The sequence below is a fragment of the Tursiops truncatus genome, chromosome 7 (assembly GCF_011762595.2).
Source record: "Tursiops truncatus isolate mTurTru1 chromosome 7, mTurTru1.mat.Y, whole genome shotgun sequence".
Lineage (NCBI taxonomy): Eukaryota > Metazoa > Chordata > Mammalia > Artiodactyla > Delphinidae > Tursiops > Tursiops truncatus.
The window spans coordinates 16431185-16458526 of record NC_047040.1 but is presented as its reverse complement, the minus strand read 5'-3'; the positions used below and the strand labels follow the sequence as shown (position 1 = coordinate 16458526).

General features: G+C 41.4%; 1 protein-coding gene across 4 annotated transcripts in view; it reads right to left on the bottom strand.

Annotated features, from left to right (window-relative positions):
- The window catches only part of EPHA4 (EPH receptor A4), a 143739-nt gene that overhangs the window by 45255 nt on the left and 71142 nt on the right, over nt 1–27342 (bottom strand). For all 4 annotated transcript variants that reach the window (XR_002174020.3, XR_012332967.1, XM_019923596.3 and 1 more), the window contains exon 5: nt 17751–18089. Coding sequence is in view for 2 of the 4 variants with exons in the window: in XM_019923596.3 (XP_019779155.1) it covers nt 17751–18089 (339 nt within the window). In the remaining 2 variants the exon portion in view is untranslated. The remainder of the gene's footprint in view (nt 1–17750; nt 18090–27342) is intronic.

The following is a 27342-nucleotide window of genomic DNA, read 5'->3' as shown; positions in this document are numbered from 1 at the left end:
AATCAGCTGGATTAGCCCTCTGCTAATCCTTAGATAAAAATCATTAAAAGACTCAATCCCTATCCACCCTCCCTGAATACATCACTGATGTAAGAACTCAGCTCTGCACCCCATAGCTTTTAGCTACTGTACCATTAATAAGTACCTAAGCACATTTTCTCATAGTCAAGAAGTGAAATTGTTTCTAAAACAAACAGACAAAAGGTATGGAAAAACTTGATTATTCTAAAATTGATATGGAACTTTTTTCCTATTCAACAAGAGACGTGGAGCCAGATTCTCAACTAAAGTCTTCAGGAGACTGAATTAAATCAAGTTCATTTATATTGAAATATGGAAATATTAATATTAAGCTTATACTTAAAATGTATGAGGGATGCACTTTTTTTCCCATAAAATGATTTCCAAGGTCAGTACATACAGCATCTATTTTAAACAAATACTATAACATAAAGCAGGGTACAGTAACATTTACCAAAAGATACAACAGACCTGTGCTTCCAGTGAGGGACAGAATCTGTTCTGGGGACATTAATGGTACTTTAACTAAGTGATCCAACAGCAAGACTTTACAAAGCGTTTCACTCAGACTCTTATTTCTGCAGAGAAATGGATGGCAGATTATCTCAGGCAAATTCTTTACAGAGAGCTATCACCCACATTTTAAATAAAGGAATGCGATGCAATTCTTAGCCTTTACATTAAGTGTTTGCATACAGAAGTTGAAGGTCTTGGGATAGGCCTCTGTGGCTAACTGCCCAAAAATGGGAGTTCCCCTCCCATAAGTGTTTCTGGGGTGGAGCTGCTTAGACAAGGTCCACATTTTCTAGATCTCTTCACATGTAGGATGGTTCACATCCCTGAGTTCTGGCTGTGGGTTGAAGTAGTGACTCCCCTTCTAGAGCTATCACATAAATAGCTCCCTTGGGCTCTCCATCCTCTCTAACCCACAGTCTGCCAGCTCCATGCTGGTGCTCAGGGTCCATCTTGGAAGCTCCCCATAGACCCTCCCCCTCTTCGCCACCAACTGGATGTGACTTGAGCAGGAAACAATTTTCTATCGTGTTAACCTGCTAACTGACATTTGGGGTGACAGCGGCCCATTCAGGTAAAGTGGAGCCATTCAGGGAAAAAAGGGGCATCTTCATCTACAGATGGTCCGAGACTTACGATGACTGTTGTTCGACTTGCTATTTTTCGACTTTATGATAGCGTGAAAACAATGCGAATTCAGTCGAAACTGTACTTCGAATTTCGAATTTTGATCTTTTCCCGGGCTAGCAGACGTCCTCAGAAAATCGTTCTGATTTTCACTTTCAGTATTCAATAAATTCAACACTTTATTATAAAATAGGCTTTGTGTTAGATGATCTCTGCCCGACCTAAGTGTTCTGAGCACATCTGAGGTGGGCGAGGCTAAGCTATGATGTTTGATAGGTTAGGTGTATTCAATGTATTTTCAACTTACAGTGAGTTTATTGGGGAGTAACCCCGTTATAAGTCGAGGAAGAGCTGCAATAACATCTTCATACAATAACTAACTAAAATAAAGTGTAGGAGTACCGTGGCCTGCAGAAGATTGAGCTGCACTTGAAAGCTGCCTGAATGGTCTCCCTCTTGGAAACTCCAGCTCCTGGGCACCCACAGCGAGCGGAGAGCCACTTGTTTGTGAGACACTGGCTGAGTGCTGCCCTGGGGGTCAACAATGCCAGGAACAGACTGTGCAGCTTTGCAGGGACACGAGACACAAGCACAGCCCCAGATCTTCTATCAGTGACTGAATTCTGCAGAATCACGAAATGTTGGGCAGAAGGATTCAGCTGAGCTTGCTTTAATGGGAAATGGGAAAAGACAGCAGTGTTCTCAAAATGGCTTGGTTTAGTTTTCTTTGTAGAAAAGAGTTTAGTCTTCATTGAATAGCTGACAGCTCATGCAGGTAAAGACTTGGGCCACGTGAATCAGAGCTAAACAGGGAAGAATGGGCAAATGAGCAAAAATATGCTTTTGGCCTCCTCTGCAAGGCACTTCCACACACTTAACATCATTTAACCCTCGCAACTCTCAAGTCCACAGTTATCATCAGCACCTTTGATTTTCTATTTGGAAACTCCTGCAGCACAAGGAAATGAAATGATTTGACCAAAGCTATAAAATGAGATTTTTAAACCCAAGTCTGCCTGACTCAAAAGTATGTATGTGACCCTCTCTCCATATCACATGTCTGTAAACACACACACTCAACTAGCGTTTATGGAGTAACTAGTAAGAGCCAAGCATTGTTTTCAACCTCTTGCGTGGATTGATTCATATAATCCTCACAAATATCCTCTGAGGCAACGTACTATTATTATTTCCATTTTACAGATTAGAAAAACAAGGTAAAGAAAGTTTGAACAACTCGCCCCAAGTTATAGCTTGTAAGTGATGAATTCAAAGGTCAGGTCCTAGAGCCCACATTTTCAACCACTGATCTGTAAAAGCCTCTAGTCTCTCCCCTTCTTTCACTGATAAGAAATTAGAGATTTGAAGGCTAAATGGCCTCTTCTTCCACAGCATCAGCTGCGTCAGTAACAGAGCAAATGTTAGGTCTGCTGTATGTTAGGTTCAGGGCCATCTATGTACATTGTTGGTTGCCAGAAATCCAGAGATAGATTAGACATGATCCCCGTTAACAGACAAAGTGTAAAGCTTTGGTGATGAATCATCTCAGAACTACCTACAGAGCTAATAAGAGAATCACCTGAAACTGAAAATTTAATTACAAAATAAAATAATAGTATTTGGAGTTAAGGAAGAAGTGGGGGGCAAAAGGCAGGCAGGCTTCTGGAAGGTTGGCAATGTTCTTCTATTCTTCGACCTGGTTGCTGGTCACAGAGATGTTTGTTTTGCAATAATTCATGGACGATACATTTGTCTTGTCTATTTTTCTGTATGTGTATATATTTTTCAATAAAAAGGTTAAAGAACAAATAAAAGTGTTAGCTAAGAGTATAAAAGATGGAATATTAAAATTAATAATAGAAAGACCCATTTGCAATTTTTAGTTAACCCTCTGGGGTAAAAATTCTGAAAGTGCCATGAAAGATGCCCATTTTTGCAAATTATGGTTTTTTTATAACTATTTAATCGCTATATTTAATACCTGAGCCATACAGCAATTGCTGCTTTCCACAGTAAGGAAAATACATTCTTTAAATGCCTGTTCTTCTTTTCAAAATAACTCTCTTGAATTAGCATTCCTACATGGATAGCCACTCCATTAGTGTAGAATTACAAGAGAGTGATGTCTCAAAGTGAAACCAAGGCCACACCCCCCAGAATTAACTGGGAATGACTTAGGGGGAACCCGAGTGTCTCTGATGCAATACAATTGTGTCTTCTGTTTCGTCTGAGAGCTGCTTGTTTTACTTTCTATTTGCTTACTAAGAAATCTGTTGGCAGGTTCTGACAAGGGTAGTCCAACACTTGCCAACAGAAACATGGCAGGATTCAGTGTGTATTTCCTGTTAAGTAAGAATGCCAGTTTGAGGCAAACAGGAAAACAAGTCTTTCCACTGGAAGGCGATTTGTAAGAATTTGTCTGAGCAAGACAGCCTTTTTAAGATAAGAGAACAGGGTAAATCTAGCAACAACAGAAAAAAATTAAATAAATATGTTTCCTCTGAACGCCTCTAGGAAGATGAATCTTCTCATTGCGCCTCAGTATGTTGGAAAGTATCTTGTATAAACTCTTAGCTGAAATTGTTTTATGTGTCTTGCTTAGAATGAAGAGCCCTAGGCAATATAGTCCCCTCCATGACCGACAATGCCCTCTAAAATTAATCTGGAATATGAAGGATGGTGTCAAGGAAAAGTTTTCTCCTATTGAGCAGAAGTACAGCACAGAGAGCGGAAAAGGATTAGCTGCTGTGAACGAAGGCTTCTGTTCCCTTAGCTGTCAGCTCCACTGGAGAGCTACAGGCATTCCAAATCTGGAAAATAAAAGCTGTGCTGTGGGCTTCAGGTTCTTTTGTTACTCAGACAGCTGCTAATCGTCCTGCTGTGTTAGGAACCAATGAGACAACGCTGTAACATTTAGCTTTCTGACATCCAAGGCATCTAGATCAGTCCCCAATTAAAGATGTATTAATCACAAAGACTCTAAAAGCCAGGATGATAGATGCACCCAGTAAATCTTTGCTCTTGCCTTTTACTTTCACACTCAGGTTTCTACATTTACAGGCAGAAATGCTTAAAAGCCTACTCCAGAAACTGACCAATAAAAAGCCTTGTTCATTACTCTCTATCAGATGCTTGACGATTTCCTGTGCCTGAAAAGCCTTTCAGAAAGAGGTAAGGCATTGATCATTCTGCTAAAAGAGGCTGTCTGCTTCAATAAATAGATCCACTGAGGCTGCTGTCATCTTGACTTTTAAGTGTGATAACTAATTCAGGAGTATGGCTTTGCCACTTGCTACAGGGATATCCAAATTGTCTGCGTAGTTTACAAAAAGAGCCCTCAGATAAACCTAGGAAAATTCAAGGAACAAAATATTAATAACGCTAATACAAATAATACTAATAATCTCCTCAAAGTCACCCTCAGGTCATGGCCCCAGTGACAGTGAATAAATTATGATTCAGATACCTGGAACCACAGAAAAGGGTATATGTTGGATGAAGCCCCTTGAATTCTATGCTTTGAAATTTATGCTAATGAAAGCCTCAAAGTTACTTCTTCACATTGGTTTCCATTTCACAAGGGCATTTAAGATAGCCTTATTAAATTCTCCATCAAAGGGTAGCATCCACATCATCTGCTGTGAAGAAGTGACCTGGTAATCAACCCCAAAACAAACAAAGAAAAAAATCACAAAATAAAAGCAGATAGCCTGACTGATACCATCATACAGGCCAAGAATCCAATTTCTTTTTTTCATCCTTATATAAAATTTTCATAGGAGGCACCTAATTACTCTAATACAAAATAAAGAGAAAAAGCCTCAACACATGAGGCTCATGTAACCTCAGAAAGACAGCATTCGCCATTCTGAGTTATGGCAAATCTATTGCAATTAGATTCTTATTTTTTATTTCTGAGGTTAATGGAACCCGTAAGAGACAAGTACAATATTTGCAAGGTGCCAGGTTGGTGCCAGCTCAAGGTACTGAATTTCTTGGCTTTCAATGGAGCCTGAATATGTCATGAATAACTCCTTCCCCATCACTGTCTCAGTGACAGTCCACTGTCTTCCAAGTTGAAAGATAGGAAGTCAATTAGTGTCACTTATGATGTGAACACCTGTCGACTAAGACCTGGACTGAGACCAATTCCATTACCATAGCCATTCAGTGGCTGCCAGATGGTCAGGCCTTGGACCACTTATGATGCAGTTCAGATACAAGAAGATGACTTAAAGACAGAAAGGTCCAGAGTCCCATGAGTCATTTCCTGAGCCATCCAATTCCCCATCACATATACAGTTGGAACAGGATACCTATTCTTCCAAATGGTTATTTTAAAAGACCTCATGAGCTGCTCAAAAATAAAGTCATGGCGACCCTAAATTGATTACCATAAATGGTAAGCATTTTTCACCAGACATTGTTATTTTTATCTTTGAAATTACTTTTTAGTAACTCATCTTTCTTTCTGTTATTGCATTTTGAAACACATAGGCAGAAAAGAGAAAAAAAACAGAGATGAAAAATATCTGACAAAGAATAAAGTGGAGCATGAAATTATAGGCTACAGATGATCCCTGACAGGATGAGGTAGGCAGAGGAAACACTCCAATACAATTCTGGTTGCAAATCTATGTGTTGTATGCTACTCGGAACTTTTCCAAGTCCAAATGCTGCTTGGCTGAAAGAACAATGGCTAAATACTGAGAAGTGATGGCCATGGATGGTGAAGTAGAAGGTCACAAGTAGAAAGAGAGACAGAGAGAGAAACAGGAAGTAGACCAATCAGGTGAAGTACTGAGGCTCTCCATCTTATTTTCAGTTTGGTTTCACTATATGGGAGTCTGGGAAAGTTCTGAACACAGAGAATCATACTCAGGGGACAATATCCACCAACCATAGCATGCTGAGGAACTGGGGTTTAATACTACCTAAGGAAGCCTTCGTTTTATTTGTAGCCAAACCTTTCTCGTTCAGTTTCTTGCTGGCTGTATAGACAAGTGCAAAGAAGTGACTGGTAAGGGGAGGGTAGAAATACAGAGACCTTGGGGTTAAATTACAACCAGCATGTTTTAAAAATGCTTCATATATAAACGGTCACCACATGCTACGCTCTCAAAAAATGTAGCAATGAAATGGTATTCTTGCAGCCCTCCTATCTGAAACTATCTTTTTGGCAATTCTTTCGAAAGCTATGATAGAGGTTAAAAAAAAAAAGAGCATCATTTATGGGAAGGAATTTTAAGCTTGGGAATTGCCAACCAAAGAATTAATTTTTTTTAATTTGGGAGTATCAGCTAGAAACTAAACTGTACGTGCCAGAGTTTAAACTCCTACAGGCATTATAAGACTGAGGCTGAGAACAACCGAGATGTGAAGTTTTAAAATGTTATTAAGGCCAATAGGTGTCTCCAACTGGGTCTGTGCTTGAGAATCCAAGATGACTTTTGTAGTCATAAAGAATAACAAAGAAAGCATTAGGAAAGTTATAACTATTTTAGGACCTGATTATTTTTAAAACTAGGAGGTTCACAGCATCTCACTGGGGCCTTTCTAACACAACTTGCTGAAGGGTAAAATTCAGTATTGCTAGCTTCAACCAGGAATCAATCTGTAAGTATCGGAAGGACCTCATTAGAACAACATTTCACCCAGAAATAGTCCCACAGCGCGGTCTCTAAGAAAGATGTTGGAGCAGGGCTCCATTATACTATGAGCAGTTTTATGAATGTTATTTCGTGTGTGTTCTAAAATAGGAAGGAAGGAAGAAAAGAGAAAGAGTGAAAGCCATCGTCCAAAGAACTCATACAGTTAAGGTTATATACCCTTGAAGAGTTAACAGTGAGTTGCTTCCCATCTATCTATCTCCCCAAACAGTACACTTTTACATTATATCAAGATTCCTTAAGTATATTACCAGCCTCTTAGAGCCACACCTTAATGAGTTGACTAATCAGCATTGATGTATACAAGGAGGGCTGTAAAGATAACTTATGCTTTTTAAAAACTATGACCACTGTTCTGGTTATAAAGACACTCAATGTTCGTACGGCAAGATTCTGCTGTATTTGTACTTCTTGCTTTCAATGGAAAACAAAGCAAGAAGTGTCCTGATTACATACTGTAATGGCAATCCTACCCCTATTTTAAATGGGGAAAATGAGATGATGTTAGCCAGGGGGTCCCCAACCCCAGGGTCTGGTCCCCGCTACAGGTCCGCGGCCTGTTAGGAACCGGGCCACACAACAGGAGGTGGGCGGCGGGCTAGCAAGCGAAGCTTCATCTGCTGCTTCCCATCATCGCTCACATTACCTCCTGAATCATCCCTCCCCCGCAATCCCCTGCGGAAAAATTGTCTTCCACGAAACCGGTCCCTGGTGCCAAAAAAGGTTGGGGACCGCTGACGTTAGCAACAAGAACTCCCAAGCCTCCAAAACCATCCTCCTAGAAAGTTTCCTAAAACCTTGCTCTCCTGAAGCCCTGTAGAATCGGGATCGAATTCAGTGGGTTTCAATGCAAGTAAGGGCTCCGCCAGCAACGCTTAGGATAACCTGAAACTTTCATATATATAAAAAAAAAAAGTCCTTGATTATCTTGGAGAGGGGAAGGAACACTTGATTAAGCTTTCAGCTAGTTGCGTATTCAAAATCCCTGGCCTGTTTATATGTTTGCCCTGGCTTTGATAAAGGGACATGGAGGAAGCTGTGCTCTCATCCACCTTCACGCTATTATGCTCAAAATACACACTTATTATGTGTGTGTGTGTGTTTTTTAGAAAAGGGGGGGGTGGGATTCAGGAGGCAGACTCACAGCTTGCAGTACCTTACCTAGACAACACCAACTCTCCAGGGAGCCACTGTGAGCTTGCCCCTTTCAGTGCTTGTTCCAATGCATGGGTCTTATCCAAGCCTGTTACACACAGCAAACCTGCTGGAGGCGGGTCCCTATTGAGCACCCGCTGTGAAGCTAGCGCTACACGTTGAAGTTGTGTTTGTTTGCACACACCACCGACAAAAGGTTCCCAGATAAGAAACTTGTAAATTCAGCTACCCCCCAGCTTTCATCAAAGAGGCTTTTTGACCAAACTGCCTGAGAAATTCATATACATAGATTATCCTTTAGAAGATGCCAGGCAAAAAGGAGTGGCCCACCCTTCCTCTTGTTCTTCCTCTCCCCTTCCCTTCCAAGAAGGGTGGCAAATCCCTACCATTTTCCCCGTAAGCTATTTTAGATAGATTATGTTTTAGAGAGTAGCTCTGGTGCTTTGTCATAAAGCACAGGAGAGCCACAGCAGAGCTCCTCGCGGGTGGGCTGACCAATCTATCGAACAGGGAAAGAAGGAATTTCATGTCAGAGCTGTTTCTTCAGCTCTGGGTCTATATTGGCAGCCATTCGACTGACTGTTCAGCTAGATTCTAGCGCTCTGGGGTACCAACCTTCACATGTGCGACCAAAATCATTAGCGACCTTTCCCAAGGAAAGCCACGGTATTCACGAGGCAAGTGATGTGTGGCACCATCTCTCTGTTTCTGTTACTGCAGTTTTGGGGCAACCAATGGAAACTTTTCCATTCTTCTGGCACAAGCCAAGGAGGAAAACATTTGTGTGTGTGCGTGCGCGCGTGTGTGTGCGCCCGCCTGTGTGTGTGCGCCCGCCTGTGTGTGTCTTGGGGGTGAAAGGTAGACAGAGGGGGACGATCCATTAAAAATATATTTTTAATACTCATAGAAATAGCTACGTAAGGTATGCCTATCTTGACAGATTTTTTTTTTTTTATCTTGACAGATTTAAAGTGTAAAACCTAAAAGAAATCCTCACGAGTCTACCTGAAGGAAACACAGAAAATGCTCTCTTGCTGTATACCAGCATGAAAACAGCACACGGACAGAGTTTCAGAGAAGGCTCTGTACAGCAGGGACAGGTGTTTTAATAGTCTCTGCAGATTTAAGATCTCTCAATGCAGGATTGGTCCTGCAGCACGGCTCTTGGTTTTCCCCGTGTTTAAAGAAAAAAACTCTTTAAAGACATCAGTATGGGGTGAGTGAAGCTTTGATAGAAGCTTGTCTGGATCTTTTTGTTGATGTTTAGTTGCAAACTGGACCCTATAGAGTCTCTTCTGGCTCCTCTGAGGAGACAGCCGTTCATTCGGCCAGCTGGAGTGACAACTAGACAATTTAGAAGCTCATCCAGAACCTTTGCTAGCCCTGCGCTATTCATTTCTCATCTCAGTAGAGTATTTATTTTTCAGATCTCTCGATGGCTTCTCTGTAGGGTGTAAAAGTTGGCCGTGGTGTCCGAAGGAACAAGCATAACACTAAGGAATGAAAAGCAAATCAGCATTAAGACTGTCAAGCGTTTAGGGTGAATGCTGGTGAACTGATTTCCCTTCTCACAAATGAACATGTGTGTATACTTATGTAGGAGTGAAGGGAAAAGAATCAGGAAGGATAGCGCTCTCAGTTCTGGGTGTGTAAATAAAACTTTCATTTTCTTAGAGTGAAATATTCACCTCTTTAAAAATGCAACCCACTTTTTAGGTATACGCAGTAATTACCACTAGGCTCTACAGACATACTATTTGTCCGTGCTGTTCAGTCAACCTTGAAGCTGGATAATTTAGTAGGTTCTTTTGGAAGGCTTTTTATTTTTTTTCCCCACCAGGACTTGTGGCACCCACCCTGAATACAGATTCTTGGACCCTGGTGCCACGCACAAGAAGCTGTACCGTTGTCTATCTGCCGGTTTCTTTTATTCTTCATCGTGATCATAATTAGTGAGCATGCGTAATAATTATCGGGGTGGCAACAAGATTCCACAGGCATGAAATTATTTTATGTATAAAGTTAGAATCAAGAGACGGTTCTCTTTAAAAAAAAAAATTGTACTGCATATTTTTAAAATGTATATTTCCTAGGCATTACGAAATTAAACCAGGAGCCCATGGCTGGATCAGAGCTGTTAATGAGAAAACCACAGCCTGGCTTCTCTGAAGCCCACTGTGTGCTCGTTTAGGCCTATAATGACCCCGGCACAGAAAGGACTCTCCAACCAGCTTCCACCTTAGAGGTCCTAACGATTGCATACCAACCGTTGAGGATGTACAAACAACTTTTCAGCAAAATTTCTCAATGGAATTGCTTACAATTTGTTTGAAGAATTTTAAAATGTGTCTTTAGAAAGATTTCTGACTTAAAGACTTCACTAGTTTCATCATGTGTTTCTCCTTTACATTTCTTAGGAGTAAGAAAAAAAAAGCATCACTTTTTTGAGATCAAAGGCAAACGAGACATCATCTCGGTGAGGAAGCAACCTTAAAAAGCAGCACAGATGATTATTTTAAAAAATGCTGCCAGTATCTAGGAACCATACAGCAGTGCTAAGAATGCATGTTTTCAAGAGAACCGGAACACTGCCCCCTCAGAACAGTCCCTCCAGCATGTGCCACATTCTATATTTAAACCTGAGTGTTATACAGCAGAAACTAACACGTCATTGTAAAGCAATTATACTCCAATAAAGACGTTAAAAAAAAAAAACCTGATGTCATTGGGAAAAGATCTGTGGTACAAGAAAGTCAAGGCCTGTTTGAAATCCTAATTATTTTTGTGAAATCTTGTTCATAGAGTCAAAACCTCTAGAAAGAAAGCTGTCTTACTAAATACGAAAATTGTTTCCAATGTGAGATGAACCTAAATGTCAATTCATGCCATCCTGTGCCGGAGTCGTTTCTGACAAATGACACCAGCATTTCAACCTCTTCTCTTTGGTACCTTCCAACTAGAGGGGTAACAATTTGAAGTAAGATTTCCAAATACTGAGTTTAAACTTTTTTTAAGGCAATGTTAATTGGATACCTGCTAGAAGCTGGGCATGTGATTTCACATTTGATCTTCACTATAAACTTGTGAGGATTAAATAGGCTGATGTGATGTGGGTAATGGTTAAGAACATGGACCCTAAAGCCAGTTACCTCCCAGCTCAAGGACTGGCTCTGGCCCAGGGCCTGATTTTGTAAGTAACGTTTTATTGGGACACAGCCACGCCCGTTTACATATTGTCTATGCCTGCTTTTGCTTTACAGATGCAGAGTTGCCTGCTGCAGTGTCACCCTCTTTTGATTTGGTACTCCAGAGCAGGGAATGGCAAACTTTTTCTGGAGAGATCTAGATGGTGAATATGTCTGCTGTGCAGGCAACTCTGCCAAAGGAACTCCACTCTGCTGTGGTTCTGGGAAAGCAGTCTTAGGCAACACATACACACAGATAAGTGGGCCTTTGTTCCAATAAAACTTCTTTACAGACACTGACATTTGAATTTTATATAATTTCCAAATCTCACAAAATATTATTTTTTGATTATTTTCAGCCCTTTAGAAATAGAAAAAAACATTCTTAGGGGGTTTCAAAGCAGGGGATCAGGATTTGGGCTCTGGTTTGCCAACCCCTGCTCTAAAGCACTAACAGAAGCCAGATATTTGTCCCTCAAAAGATATCAACAGATAGTTCCTCGATCTGCTCCTTCCTGTTTAAGCTTATAGGAAATCCAGATCCTTCACATCTCATTTGGGTTTAGCAACCTGTTACCATTCTGCTTGTGCTTTCTGCTTGTTAATTGGATCTCAAACCACACCTGAGGTCCATCCAGCGCTGTCCCTCCCCACCAGCTATAGGCCAGAACCACTCCAGTCTGACCCTTGCACTACATCACCTTTCCTATTAAGCCAACCTGGACTTCTTGCAATCTCTACTTTCTTCTTGTTTCTTTGCACTTTTAGGCATAATTACACAATAGTCCCATAAAACTAAGAGGCAGAATTTTATATATTGAAGCTAAGGAAGCTTGCACGGGCCCTTTCCAAAGCTTGATTCTTCATCTGATATGTGTACATTTGTAGGTCTTTTCCTGAAATCACACAAAAATTGTCTACGCTTCAGACTCCACCAAACCTGCCCCACTCTACCATGCCTGGAGCGCACTGCTTAACACAATTGCTCTAAGATGTTTCCCTTTCTTCCAACATCTCCTTGAAGCTGTCCTCTTACCATCTAGAAGACAAGTAGCAATTATACCCAGTGGGGATGAGAATTCCCACCGTTCCCCATTATCCCACTCAAATAACATAATATGTCTAATTAAAAGACAGCCAAGAAAGAGAGAATGGGAACTTACCAGTTGAGTAATAAAAGACAGAATGCCTCTTGTACTTAGTTATTTTCTTTTCTCTTCTCATTATTTTGGTTTTATTAACTTTATCACTACTTGACAAAGAACATTCACTGACTGTTTTTACTGTAAATAAATGTGTTAATCAACAGACGGGTATTGAATATCTGTGCTGTGCAGTGGCATTACAATGAGGTTCCTGCCACTTTATCGTCAATGTGGTATTTTCTTGCAGTTTTCTTTCCTTTTCTTTTTTTCTTGCAGTTTTCTTAATGGTCCATCCTAGGGAACAAGGCCAGTCTGACAAGCAGCACCAATTCATCTGATGACAAAGCAACTAGGATTCTTCACAAGAGGCCCCAGAGGGCCTTTTATAACTGTCTATCCTCTGAGAATAGTGCTGTGAGCCCTGTGTTCCCAGCATGGAGCGATGGACCCAAACAAAGACAGGTTGGGGGACGGAACTCTGAGAAGGTGGGCATTGCTATGAAGTCATAAAATCTGGTTTTCCAGCATAGCACTAGAGCAGAGTTTCTCCATCTTGGCACTATGGACTTTTCAGACCAGATACTTTGTCGTGGGGCCGTCCTGTGCGTTCTACAATGTTTAGCAGCATCCCTAGACTTGACCCAGTAGATGCAATAGCACTCCCCATCCTCCTAATTTTGACAACCAAAAAATGTCACCCAGCGTGGCCTAATGTTTGGGGAGGGGTGTGGAACACCTAGCCTAGAAGAACAGCTTGAAAGGATGGAGGAGAGGCAGGATTTAGATGCATTCTGGTAATTCTGCTGAAGCATTTTTGGAAGGTTTTCCCACTCTCGGAATTGCCTTAAGAGCCAGTTTCTGAACAACATATGGAAATGAAACCCTCCTTCAAGCCCATACTTCATTGCTCATGGGTATATTCCTGGAATCACAGAATTTTAAAATTGGAAAAGATCTTAGAGATTAGCTAGGTTCAAATAATTATGTAACCCACTGAATATCTGAACTTGTCCAAACCCAGCGTGTTAAAGATGTTTTGTCACTAGGACATGACATCCGTGCTAAAGAGAGATGATCAGACGTATTTCATTGTAAAGCATCTAGAACAGCACCATATGCAAAGTAAAAGTCAAAATGTTATAGTTGTCCTGGGTGCACCTTGGGGTAAGTAGAGAATATCAGCCACAGGGGTTCATCACGATTTAAAACAAACAAAAGAACCTAGAGTTCGGTCCGGCCCCAGAGCTGGGAGACAGGTGTTGGGGGAGGTTTAGGGGGTGCAGAGTGAAAACTGGTTCGGTGATATTAAGGTCTACTGCCGGCTGCCATCACAGCATTTTTAGCAAAAAGTCACAGTTTTGTTGCTTGGTCAGGAAAACGTTGTTTCATTTATACAGCATTTCTCTCTCCTAGACACACATCCTGCATTCATTTCCTTGAGATGGTCCACTTAAGTAAAAGTAAACTGAAGGAAAGTCATCTAGAAAACAAATCACCCAGCGGTCTGCTTATTCATTTTTCATAAGCATCAAAACCATCTCTTCCTGAACAAAAGACGGAACAAACACCATCTCTTCCAAAACAAAAGATGGAAGATGGAGGAAGGAGAAAGAGTTTTCAAGGGATTCTCATTTTGTTCCGTTTGGACTGCAATGGAGGAAAGTAAGTGTAGGGAGAACATCCATTTTCCTTGTCCGATGTTTTCCTCTGGGGCTACTTCTGCTGAAGCCTCCCCATCCTTGCCTTCTCCTCGCCTCTACTTCATGCTCTTGCCCTGGGGTGCGGGTGGAGGCTTAGGAAGAGGATCTGGGAGAAGTCGTAGACATTCGGGTGACCTGAGCAGAGCAGGCTCTGTCCTGGGAAGGAGCCTGCAGTCAGCCAGCTGGGTTACACTGTGCCTGGGTGACACTGGGGCCGTGTCACCATATCCAGCCCTTTTGGCTATAGATACAAAGCTCACATCCTTTCATCAGCTGTTCGGCAATAAAGCTGGCACTCTGAGTTAGCTTTGTCTTGTCTTCTGTGTCAGTTGGGTTTGAACTCAGGAGGGGAGGAAAAGGGTGTTATTAGCTCCTTAAGACACCAACTGTAAGATTGGGGTTAGAATGGTTTAAATAACCATGTGAGAACACTGGCCCATTCACACCACATCCCACAACTGCATGATCAAAGCCCAGTTAGACCCCCATCTCCAGGCTCAGATACTCAGAGTCTGGTCTCACAAATGGGGAGATGCCAAGCTGACTACAGGAATGCTATTAAGTATCTCATACTTTTAAAAGAAAGCAACTTTCTCCTTTCGGGGGCAGGATTCTCCCCAAGTTCAAGTGCTGGCTCTGATACGAGCTTAGGTGAGTTTCACCTTCACGGTGCTGTTCAGCTGTGACGGTCTCAGAGGTGGTGATGATAAAACCAGGAATTCTAGGTTTTGTGTTTGTTTTTAAATATGTTACCACCGGTGAGAGAAAGGACCCTGTGAAAACAGAGCAAAAATGCAGAGCCATGAAACTTGGTGGCCGCCAGGTGCTTAAAGCTAACATTCATTTATTCTATGTATTCCTTATAGAGTGAGACATCATTGCCTCTAGAGGTCCCTAAGGAATTTAATTTAATGAAATGATCAGAACAACAGCAATTAGAATATAATTGTGTGTACGTAAATATGTATAGGGGAACTTTGATAGAGTTTATGGTTGCTACATTCATCCAGAATTTTGGCCTACATTATTAATCTGCACTACTATGAAGAAAAGGTTTGTTAGTCAAAGATAAACCATCCCGATGATTTTGAATTAGTGAACTCCAAATCACTGTGGGATAATGAGACGGCACTGTGCACACACACGACTCTCTGCTAAGCAGGGGCCTTCTGGCTGGCCACATAGGAGGTCTCCTTATTGAAAGATTTATTTTTAATTTTGAACAGCTTCCCAGCATTACCCTTTACGAAAATTAAAATAAGGAGCTGGAATTTTGTCCTATTCAGCAAACCTCCTGGCAGGACTGCTCGCCGTGTCAGAGAAAAACCTCATTGTGTCAGAGGAATTCCCTGTCCACCATTTCTCTAGATCTAGAACAATTACACCTACTTTTTAAATAAAACTTTGACTTTGTTTCCTTCCCAGGCATAATGTTTTTGCACATTTTCTTCTTCTGGAGGATTTCTGGCCTGTCTTCCTTGTGTTCTTTGTGCCTTCTGGCTTGGTAGGGGTTGACATAGTCCCTTGGGGCTTAAATCTTTAAATATACAGAGTCAGAGAAGTCTCCCCACAAAATCTGTGGGAGCCAAGCCTGTCCTCAGCACATCTCCCAGAGGCTACCCTCTGCCAAAGAGAATGACTTCACCTTGTACAGCTGAGGCTTCAAAGGTCCATTCCTAGTTTTAATTCCATTAAGAACACGAAGTAGTGATGTACTGGAGGATAGCCGGAAGAATACAGGGGAGCTGAACATAAGAATATTGATTGAATCATAAACCAGATTCTCTAGGGGTGCAAAGACCACTCTGCACCTTCTTGGCTCCCTGTAACTCAGAGACACTCAATATCCTAGGTTTCCCAGGACCTATGTGCAGTATTTCCTGCCTTCTTCCCAAAGACAACTAATAAAAAGCTGGTATTCACAGAGTCCTTGTGATGCTATCAAAACCTCCTAAATTGGGCTTCCCTGGTGGCGCAGTGATTAGGAATCTGCCTGCCAATACAGGGGACACAGGTTCGAGCCCTGGTCCGGGAAGATCCCACATGCCGCGGAGCAACTGAGCCCGTGCGCCACAACTACTGAGCCTGCGCTCTACAGCCATGAGCCACAACTGCTGAGCCCGTGTGCCACAACTACTGAAGCCCGTGCGCCTAGAGCCCGTGCTCCACAACAAGGGAAGCAACCGCAGTGAGAAGCCCACGCGCAGCAACGAAGACCCAAAGCAGCCAAAAATAGATTAATTAATTAATTAAATAAATTGATTAAAAAAATAATTTAAAAAAACCCCCAAAACCTCCTAAATCATACTAGCCTTTGTAGAGAAATAAAAGCGATGACCACAACAGTGTTCACATCCTAGAAGTGCAGAAATAAAAGGCAAAAACATAACAAGAGGATCTGTTCACACCACATATTTTTGAAGACTGGTCACATCTGTGTGACTTAAACTACCTTCTGGGAAGATCTGTCAGTCTAGCACCAATGCAAAATCTTCCCTCAGTCTTAACTTTTTATTTATTCTAGAGAGTTCAGGGAAAAGTGGAAAAAGAATGACTTTGGATTGGGATACTGGAATACTTCTCACTATGGAGTCAATCAGTACAGACATATTTTACTTAACTATTGAGTGCACTTACTGAAACTCTCATCTAAGGGAGCAGTGCACTAAGAGGCGATAGGACTGTTGGCAATTTATGATCCTTTTCTGATGAAGTGGATTGTTCTTAAGAGCTTCACAAAAGGATAAACCACAGTCCTTTTTTCCTCCTCCCCTTTAAATCCCCAGAAATAAATAACACGGAGGTGGCAATGTGAAACATGTGGTAGAAATCCAGAATGGAAAATTATCATGAGAAAGTGTGGAAACTTCTTTGGGGGAAGAATGGGAGTAAGTGGGTCAGGAGCAGAGCCTAGAAATCTAGATTCTAATTCACACTTTGGAATACCTGATATTCAAGATTGGATAACAGTTCTGCAATTACCGCAGCAGAAACTCTCCATGAACAGAAAATGCTTTCCAGTCATCTGAATTAGAAGAGGAAAGTGATGCAGGAAACAAGGCAAATTAACTCTCCTCCTCCACCTGTCAAGTGTGAATTTAACTATGAAAGTGGCTACAAAAGTAGTATGTGTTTGAAGGAACATTTTGTCAACCACACAGAGCAAGCTACCCATTAAACCATTCATCATTCACAGGCTCACCACCTGGTGATTCCAATAAAGACCCGTGTCAGTTATTCTTTAATTTTTAAAATAAAAAAACAAGATCAAAGCTACATCCACTAATGCTGTTGTTGGAAAATACAGCAAATGCCAATATAGCACTCTGTGTTGGTAAAAATCAACTTTATATTCCTAAATAATATGTAAATGTGCTGATATCTGACCATGACCTTGTGATTAAAATGGCCAAGACGCATCCCTTACAAGAGAAGTCTAGCATGGAATGACCCAACCCAATGTCATCTGTTTTCAACCAGACACTGTCTTAACCTTCATTTAATCTCCACCACCTAGTACAATGCATGTTACACAGTTGGTATCCAAAAAAATATATGCTGAATGAATAAACATCCTTCTAAGTATCTTTTGTATTACACTGCAGCTCACAGGTTTATGATTAGATCCCTGTAGTTCTTCTTCAACTGGAGAACTTTAGCATCCTTCATGGATATCAACACAAGCTCTTTCTCCATAAATGTTTAGATAGACGGTAAAGTGGAGCCAATCCCTACCTGCTTGGTTGGTGGTCACAGTGACGGACACAGATTGGTCTGGGCTAGGGTTATACTTGGATACGCCATTCACTGCCCAGATTTCAAACGTGTAGTTGGTATGAGCCAGGAGGTCAGTGATGGAGACCTTGGTGGACTTCAGTCCGTTCTGCTGCGGGGTGTAGTGGACCCCACTTCCGCAGGGCCGGCACTTGCTGGAGTCACCTGGTCCACATTTCTTGCACACGACGTTGTAGGAAATATCCTGGCGGCCACCCGTGTTCTGAGGACTGCTCCATTCCAAGTTCACTGAAGTCTCGTTGACATTTGAAATCAAGTTTAGAGGAGCAGATGGTGGACCTGGAAAAAGAAAGAAACAAAACAAAACATACTATCACATCAAGAACTGAAACTAGCCTCTGGAATCTCTTGGAGCTTATATTCTTCTCTGCAGCTACAAGAAGCAAGACGGTCCTGTTTGGCAAAGAAAGCCAAAAGCAAATCGAGCCAGCAAAAATCTTTTAAAAGAGCAACATGATAGGGAATTCCCTGGTGGTCCAGTGTTTAGGAGTCCATGCTTCCCCTGCAGCGGACACATGTTTGGTCCCTGGTCGGGGAATTAAGATCCCACAAGCCATGCAGCCAAAAAAATTTAAAAAAAAAAAAGAGCAATATGATTGAAGGCTGTATGAGTGAGTGTCATTCTCCTTCCTGAACAAACAAATGTAGCATTGACTGCCACTGTGAGACTTGAAACAGCTCTATATCAAATGGGCTCCAAGCCTGACTTTCCATCTGAAGTGGCCAGGCTTTTTTTCTCATAACTTATCTAGTCTTAATCTAATCATCTGAAAGATGGGTATACGAATGTGTTTCTAATTCCCAGGGCTGTTGTGGGACTCTGGTAAATTAATAGTTATATACCACTCCTGAAGATAAATGATGATTCCTAAGTACAGTGCGTCACCAATATGGAATAAAAATAACTGCACTGTATAGATGTGCCTCTTCAGTGTGACATGGCAGTTGAAAGTTAAGCTGTTTATGGTTAATTAAGTAGGAACTGGTTTAACCTGGTTGCAGAGATGTCGAAGGTACAGTTGTTGAGAAATCTCAACTCCAGGGCAGGGATTGTGCAAAGACTCCTAAGACCCCATGTCCTGTCCTTCAACCGACCAGGGCTGCACCAGGCTCTTCTTATGATACACATTTCCACTGACATCAAAGGTTTCCAAAATATGTCTGATGGCAGTGGCTGTTTTGAAACAGAACTGATTGCAAACAACATAAATGGTTGGTTTAAAAATAGTAACAATAAATAAGACCACAGACTCACGATGAACCATCTCGATTCTTGCTGTAGATTAGTCTCTATGCCAAGATGTTGTGACACAAACTGTCTTCAGGGAGAAGAATCAGGGTGAAACAGAAAAGGGGGAATTTTCCTAGTCTGAGCTGATTCCAAAGGTCTAAAAGATACCTGCTGCACTCTAGGAAAAAGTATTGACTCACTGCAACAGTTGGAAGGTTCTCTCTTTTCTTTCCTCTTTCCCAATTTGGTGCTCCAAGAAAAGAGCCAAAGCAAGTTTCAGTGACAATCTGAGGCTTCTTGCTTATTGTTTCTATTCTACTTCTAATATATTTGTAATGACTGCTTTCAGGGAAATGTGTCCATGTTCCCCAGAAAAAGGAGGTTAACCAGAAGCCCGCATGAGGTCAGGAGAAGCTTTACCTAGTCAACCATAACGGAATATACTGTTCCAGACTAGCCATCGCCAGAGAATTGGAAGAGGTAACTTTTACGAATAAGGAGTCATGTTCAGTATTTATTACTTAGTTCACAGTGATGAATGGCTAAAGGATTTTGGTAATAATATTGAATAAGGGTAATTCACTCTCCTTTTCTCTTTATACAACTTAATTGAAGCCTTTATTTATTTATTTATTTTTGCGGTACGCAGGCCTCTCACTGTTGTGCCCTCTCCCACAACAGCGATGTGGCCTCTCCCGGAGCACAGGCTCCGGACGTGCAGGCTCCGGGGTCATGGCTCACGGGCCCAGCCGCTCCGCGGCATCTGGGATCTTCCTGGACCGGGGCACGAACCCGTGTCCCCTGCATCGGCAGGTGGACTCTCAACCACTGCGCCACCAGGGAAGCCCGAAGCCTCTATTTTAACAAGGTAAGCAGGACCTCCCAATCTCCCTGGGAGACTAATTACCGACAACCTCTCTCTCTTAATGTTAAGACCTGGTCTCCATCCTGAGAACCTTAAAGGAAAGACAGTGCTGTAAAATTTGTGTTAAAGGTAAGATTGCCCCCACAGAGGTCCTCAGAAAGGAAGCACAAATTTCCTTCTTGTTTAGATTCCAAATTTATATCTATGGTCCTTAGTAGAGTAATGGAAAACAACAGGATTAAGTAAATGTTTTTTTGAATAAATGATTAGAGCTATTTGAAATCACAGACTCCTAGAGCCAGATAAGATGTTAAAGATCATTTGGCTAAATAGCCTTATTTTATAGATGAGGAAATTGAGAGCCAGAAAGCAGAGTTGACAATACTGAAAGTTCACGCAACCTAATTAGTGACAGAGTCCAACTAAAATCCCAAAGTACTAACTCCCACACTCTGGGGTTATTTCCACATTAAGGGTAAAATAACAACAAAATCAGTAGCTTCAGCCAAAGTTTGAGAGGTAAAGATAGGAAAAGGGAAGGTGTATCTTCAATCCTGTTCAAATTCTGTACGTGTTTCTTTCCATCATAGTGACATTGATTGCTAGTCTGCCGCTGAAGTTGACCACAGCTTGGTTCATAAAATGAGTCAAGCCACTGGTTCTTATTTTGCTGTGACTTTCAGGGTTAAATAAGAGTGACTCTCAAATGCATTAACCTCCTTGCCAAGGTTCCTAGTCCACTTTCACATGGGAAAATGTGACACAATGAATCAAGCACAGAAGCAAAAAGTCAGTAATTAGTATGTAGGACGGGGCATGGCAGCGTCTAAACAGAGAAGAAATGGAGCAGAAAACTAAATGGTCACAGGACTCAGAGATATAACGCTGCTACGTGAAAAAAAAATACAAAGATGCTGTAGGGTTTCAAAATGGAGGGCTGGCATTAAAACAAGACGCAGTGCGGAATAGCCTTCTTCCTTGGGTCAGTGATTCTTAAAGAATCTACCCTGGGGCAAATGCTCAACAGAAGACAGAGAACTAAGCAAGTTCAAGTTCAATGCTGCCTCCACGAATGGTTTGGTGACTTGTACTGCGTATGTGTTATGTTTTGTTGCCATAAGGAGTGATGGTTACATGGGGGCACAGCAGCAGCTTACACATTGGACTATAGCCAGAGAATTGAGGTAGGGGGAAGGAATAATAGGAGTGTGCACCTAGTAGAGGATTATTTTGGCCTCTGCATAAACCTGGGAAAGCACACTTGCTTTATAAATTAAAATCACAATGGTGGTTGTATTGAGTTTTTCCTTTTCAAAAAAACTTTGCCAATTAAAAGATGGTAAACACATCAGGTGTGTTTCCATGTCTAGGGAAGGGCCATCTCTTCCTCAGAAAAGAAAGTATCCTCTTCTCAAGAAAATGAAAAAAACAGCATGGCCTTTAATACAGCCAAGTCAATCTGGGCCCAACGGTCATACTTAATGGCAGCATCTTAAAATAATTACCTGTAGAGAGGACTAAAGAGAATAATACAGGCAACATGAGTAACACTGAGTTTTCTCAATAAACACAAGGCATCCAGAAGGAAAAAAACTTAACTCTTTTTTTAAAGTATTGAAACCCAGCAGGACTCTGTAGGGCCTTCCTGGGGACAGATCCCCATGGCCCCTCTCTCTTGTGTGTGGAAAAGCTTTAGCCTCCTAGGCCTTCCCCGAGTTCCAAAGAGCAAATTTAATCAGGGAAGTGAGAATATGCAGAAACAAAGGAAAACAGTCAAGCGAGACAAAATAATAATAGTTTAGCCATAAAACAAAGTCAAGGACCTTTAATTCCTCCTCAAGGGCTACAGTTAATATCCTGAACCATAACCTTGACTTGTTCTGTAGATACTAAAACCCCCATCAGGTAAAAGAAGCTAACTGCATGCTTACACAAGCACTAGACCCCAGGCCAGTTGGAACCAGAAGGTCCATGACTGAGATTCCCAAAACATCACCCTGTTACCTCACCATCAACCAATCAGAGAATTGAGCATGAGCTGATCACATACCTTGAGACTCTCTCCCTCACACTGTCTTTAGAAACCCTTCCCTGAAAGTCATCAGAGAGTTCCAGTCTTTTGAGCATTAGCTGTCCATTCTCCTCACTTGGGGCCTGGCAATAAATGCTGTACTTTCCTTCACCACAACCTTGTGTCAGTAGATTGGTTTTGCCGCAGGTCAGGTGAGCAGGCCCAAGCTTGGTTCGGTAATAGCATCATATCTAGATACTTAGGAACAATTAAATTTCTGACAAATGCTTGCCTTTCTCATCAGAAATATGCCTGCCTCTAAATGTCTCCAATTTCAAATATGAGATTTATAACTAATAGGGATAATCGTACCAGTTAATTTTCTAGTCTCCATATTGACATAGTATGTACCAAGCATACACCAACATCAGGTAGCTGCAGGTCATTGTGAATTATAAGGTTTTATGTCTTCCCAAACTGCCCACTACTAGCCTCAATGTAGGACTGGCAGTAATCCTGCTTATGAGATTATTCCATATTTCAGGGCATTATTTCTATTTCCTACTCTGTTTGGAACATGTAAATGGGTCTTGCTAATCAGACACCCAGTACATATCTGTTTTTATCACAGTCTGTGTGCTCCTCAAGAGAAGAATTGATGTCTTCCTCATTTCCCAGTATCTCCTATGATTCCTAGTTCAGAGCAAGCTCAATAAACTTTTGAGGAGTCACGAATGACTGGATGGAAAACTAACAAGGTCCTCTAATGCATCTTCTGCCCATCTACCTACAATGTTATTTTAAGCCTGTTAATTAATACAAGCTTCTCTGAGATAAGGCTGTACTAGCCAGCTTTTCACATACTGATTCATTACCATTAAGCCCTGTAAACGAGTATCTCAGAGTAGCTAGTTTAATTCAAGTTCTTCTTTTCTACATTTTAAAAATACTTTGGAACAAGTAGGGAGGGCTATGTATCATATAGAGGTGGTTTCTTCTGTTAGGAGGGACTATGGAATCATTTAGTTACTCAACAAATATTTATTGTGTCCAGTATTTGTCACCTGCTCTAGAGGAGGGAGGAAAAAGAAATATTCGGATTCATTTTGATACTCTCCTGGATAGTTGAAGGAAGGGGCAGGAAATCAAAGGGGGAAGGAAGAGACTAAAGGAAGTTAAATATGGACCATGTGAGCATCAGGAGGACGGAAGGGCAAGTACTCTTTCCTCTCTTGTTTTTCTAGCTCCACAACCAGCCAGTATGGCTGGAAATTCAGAATGTGGGCTCTATCAATTGAAGTTTTGTTAATTTGGGATTGGTTATTATGACTTTTCTTCCTCCATCTTGACTTCAGGGAATGATTTCTTCAGGCATGAAGCTCTGGAAAACTTTATCTCTGAAGACAGTTAATTTTAACGGTTTCATGGGCCTTTTCCTTATTAGCCTTTATAGAAGTATGGTTTTAATTTTACTTTTATGAGCAAAATTAAGACATTTTAAAATACAAATCAATCAAATACTGAAATATATTTAAGGGGATAATAAATATCCTTCCTTTACATTTTTGGTTTTATTTGTAAAACCTGCTTGATATTCACATATAAGCCTAAGGTTGTCTCTTCCTGCATCAAAGAATGGGGCTAGCGTGCTAAACTATTTTAAAGTTCTCATGTTTAGAATGCCTTTCACATTTTTAACATAATTTAGTGGCATGGGTAATAGCTTAACTACTAGAACCAGAAGTCAAAGGCAATAACCCTTAACTTACTAACCCTTTAGAACAACATTCAACAAACCTCTGTAAAGGGTCAGATAGTCAATATTTTAGCCTTTATGGGCTATATGGTCTCTCTAGCAACTGTTCAACTCTGCATGGTACCTTGAAAGCAATCAAAGACAATACCTAAACAAATGCATATGACTGTGTCCCAAGAAAATTTCATTTGCAAAAACAAGGGCAGCTGAATTTGACCCTCAGACCATAGTTTCCCAAGCTCTGCTACAGGGACTTTGATAGGAGCGAAGCACTCTCTTCCCATAAAGATGATGACTCGTAATTTTGCACATAATTCTAGGGACTTCAAGCATACTCTGAACTAATCTAAGGAGATCACACCCCTGATTTACACACTTATACAGGTCAGGTAACGACTCTGGCTTCTGAAGTCCGAGTTACACCTACTTTCTTTGATTAAGCAAGGAATAAAATACAGAAAATATTATGGCCTATGTTTTGGGTTTCTCATTGCTCTGACAGAAATGGCCTCTGTATTTCTTGCCACCGTGGATAAATTTAATGAACATCCATTTGCTTCACGGGTGTGAAAGACTTTCTGTATCGCACAGCAGGTACTGGTGGAAGGTGCTACAACGGGTAATTATTATTTTCTAGTGGGATGTCAACTTGCATTCAGTTGACAGGAGTTTGACAGTATGAAGTCCCCAAGAAACTGTAGCCAAGTTACAGCAGAAGCAAAGGACTATCGCGTCATATCCTGTTACATCATAAAAGAAATCTTGATCTTCCTTAACCTATCATGTGCTTTCCCCTGGGAAAAGACAAGCTTTCAGAAATGAACCACACGCTATCTAGAGAAATTAAATGAATGTGACATTTAACAAGGGCAATATTCCAAGCATCAAAGAAAATTCCAGTAATTCCACAAATCATAATTCTTCCCTCCCATGTATTAGACGAAAGTGTAATTCCTGAGTAATTTAGAAAACATACTTGATGGCTTATGCCAGGATTTAAAGTAGCCCATTTAGGACAACCTGATGTTTTACAAATACACATGAAATCTGTAGGAGGCTTAATAAAATGGTTCAAAAAGGATCAGCCAACAGTCAATCCAAAGTCAAAAACACCTCCATTGTGAACTTGGGTGTTTGTTATAAACCACCCCATGGAAAGCCTAGGTCAGGATAATTGCACCTTATGTACCCCATGCCAAAGTCACAAGTCAGGTAAAATTCACTTCTTTATTCTTAGAGCAAGTAACTGAAATTTCAGCAAATGATGGAAACCCGCTTTGAGAAACGCATTTAAAAGTAGGTTCTGCCAAAGGGTTTAAATCTACATGGACACAAGGTGAAACGTGCCGCATGAACCTGAAATTTCTGTTACTTACAACAACTGAAGTGCTAGCAGACTCCAGGACCAAAGGGTCAAAATAAGTCAAGTTTAAAACTCACATTGTCAGTAAAACTTGAAACTGCAACTCAAATTCTTTAGACTTGGTAGTTGTGCCTGGAATTGTCCCCTGGCTTCTTCAAGAGCAGCCCCCTCCCCGCCTCCCCCGCCCCCTGGGGGGCGTGTCTCAGCTCAAATCTCACCTGACCACTCTCGGCAAAGTGAAATTCTTCCCTTTCCTCTATTTTAACCCTGTCTCATGATCTTTGTTTTTTCTTTCTTGTGAGAATTTTACATTATCTTGTTTATTATTCCCATGAAAACAGAAGCTCTATGAGAACAGGAATCTTTTCTCTTTTCCGGTTTATGAGCATCTTCCAGCCCTTAGAAAAATGCCAAAGGTGTAGTAGATGTTTCCTAAGTATCTGCTGAACAAGTGAAGGAAGGATGATTCTTTAAGCCCAGTCCAGCTCACCCCTCAGAAGCATCACAGCCACAGCGCTGCGGTATATCACGTCGCAAAAGGCAAAGGTGACGGGGGAGGAAAAAAACGGCAATTACATGCTAAAAGCTTTAAAAAAAAAAAGTCTGCAACCAGGGCTAGGAGATAGCTGCTAGGAAACCAAAGTAGCCAGGCTCGAGTATAAAGCAGCTTCCAAAGCTATCACACACTTTTAATACTTAGCTGATTTTTAATCACCATTTTAAAATTCAATGCCTGTGCCATGAAATTAATTCTGGATATGGAAGAAACATTCCCCCAGAGCATGGGCAGAAACATAATTCTTAAATGATCAATTTCTTGAAGCGCTACTGTCATGCTACTAAAAGGCCGAGGCAACCAGGACAAGACAGAGCTTCCGAGGAACGGGCACCTCGGGTCTTGAGTTCCATTTCGTAAGGCTTCATTAATCATGTACAACTTTTGGACTGTCAATAATACTTCAGTGCCTTAGCTGTAAAACCCTCTAACCCTTCAGATAAGCCTTTGTTAATCTCTCTCCAGCTGAAAGACAGGTTATAAGGCAGAATAAACAGTTGGGGTGTGTAAGTTTTGACTCTGAAACAAAGCCCATGCATCCCCCCTGACAGTTATATACGTGTCACTACTAATTGCCTTCTCTCAGACTTTGCTGCTGTGGGTGAGTTTACACGAAGACTGCTGCTGGGACACCTCTTCCAAGATGTATGCACAGCGCGTAACCTTTTATAGCGGCAGTTTATGTGTTTAACAACGAACAGAGTCAAAGCAGAACTGCCCATGATTAAAAAACAGAACCATTCCAACACATCAATCACTTAGTACTGTCACGAAAAATTCTTGGTTTCCTGTAGAGGTAACTCCTTGCTGAAAGTTTGCTACCACCTATTTTTTCGGTATATCTATTTTTCCTATTCTACACCCAGGAACCATCTGTCTGTTCTTTACTAGGTTAATTGCAGTTGGAGTTTCTTTATTTTAAGATGACTAGTTTATGGAGGAAGTGCTTTATACAGTTAACTCTCAGTTATCCATGAAGAAGTTACAATATGAAAGACCACGAAAAGTAATTTTTTAAAGAAATTTCTAAGTATTTTGCTTTAGAATTAGCTAGCCTGTGAATTCACCTCTTGCCAAGTCCTTTTTCATCCTTTATCTCATTTAAGCCCCATAATAAAATCTAGCAGAACAGTACTTGTTACCCCAAGCAATCTGATGACCAAAAACTAAGATATGAAAAGTGAAGCAACTCACCCAAATTCACACAGCCGATATGTGCGAAGATAGGATCAGAAAGCCTGATTCAAAGGCTAAAACGACCCCCTTCCCAGAGATACAGACATTTCAAAGGAAAAATGAAGCATATCTACGGATTCTTTGTGGACCCAGCTGGAGTGTTCTCACATTTCTCCTGGCTGCCCTGCCCTTCAGGCTGAAGTTCGCTGGCATTACCTCCCAGATGGTGCTCTGTTGTCTCTGCCTGGTTCCTACATTCCACTCAAGAGTAGGAGTTTTTGTTAAAGATGCTTTCCCGGGTGGAAGGTCACGGGAGGGTGGGGGGCAATTCTATCTATGCAACAGGCCTCTCCCCTCAGTCCATCTTCTGCCGAGCTGTAGACGGCATGTAGAGCAAGAGTCAGCTATGACAGGAAAATCAAAATGCTGATAGCAGAGAAGGCATCCACTTCTCACCCCAGGGGATCTCAGGAAAGTGTCTAATTGACCTTGTTTCACAGAAGCATGCTGCGCACAGCCACTGTAGGACTTCCAGGAGTCGTGTCAAAAGTGCTATCCAGAGATGACGGGGCTC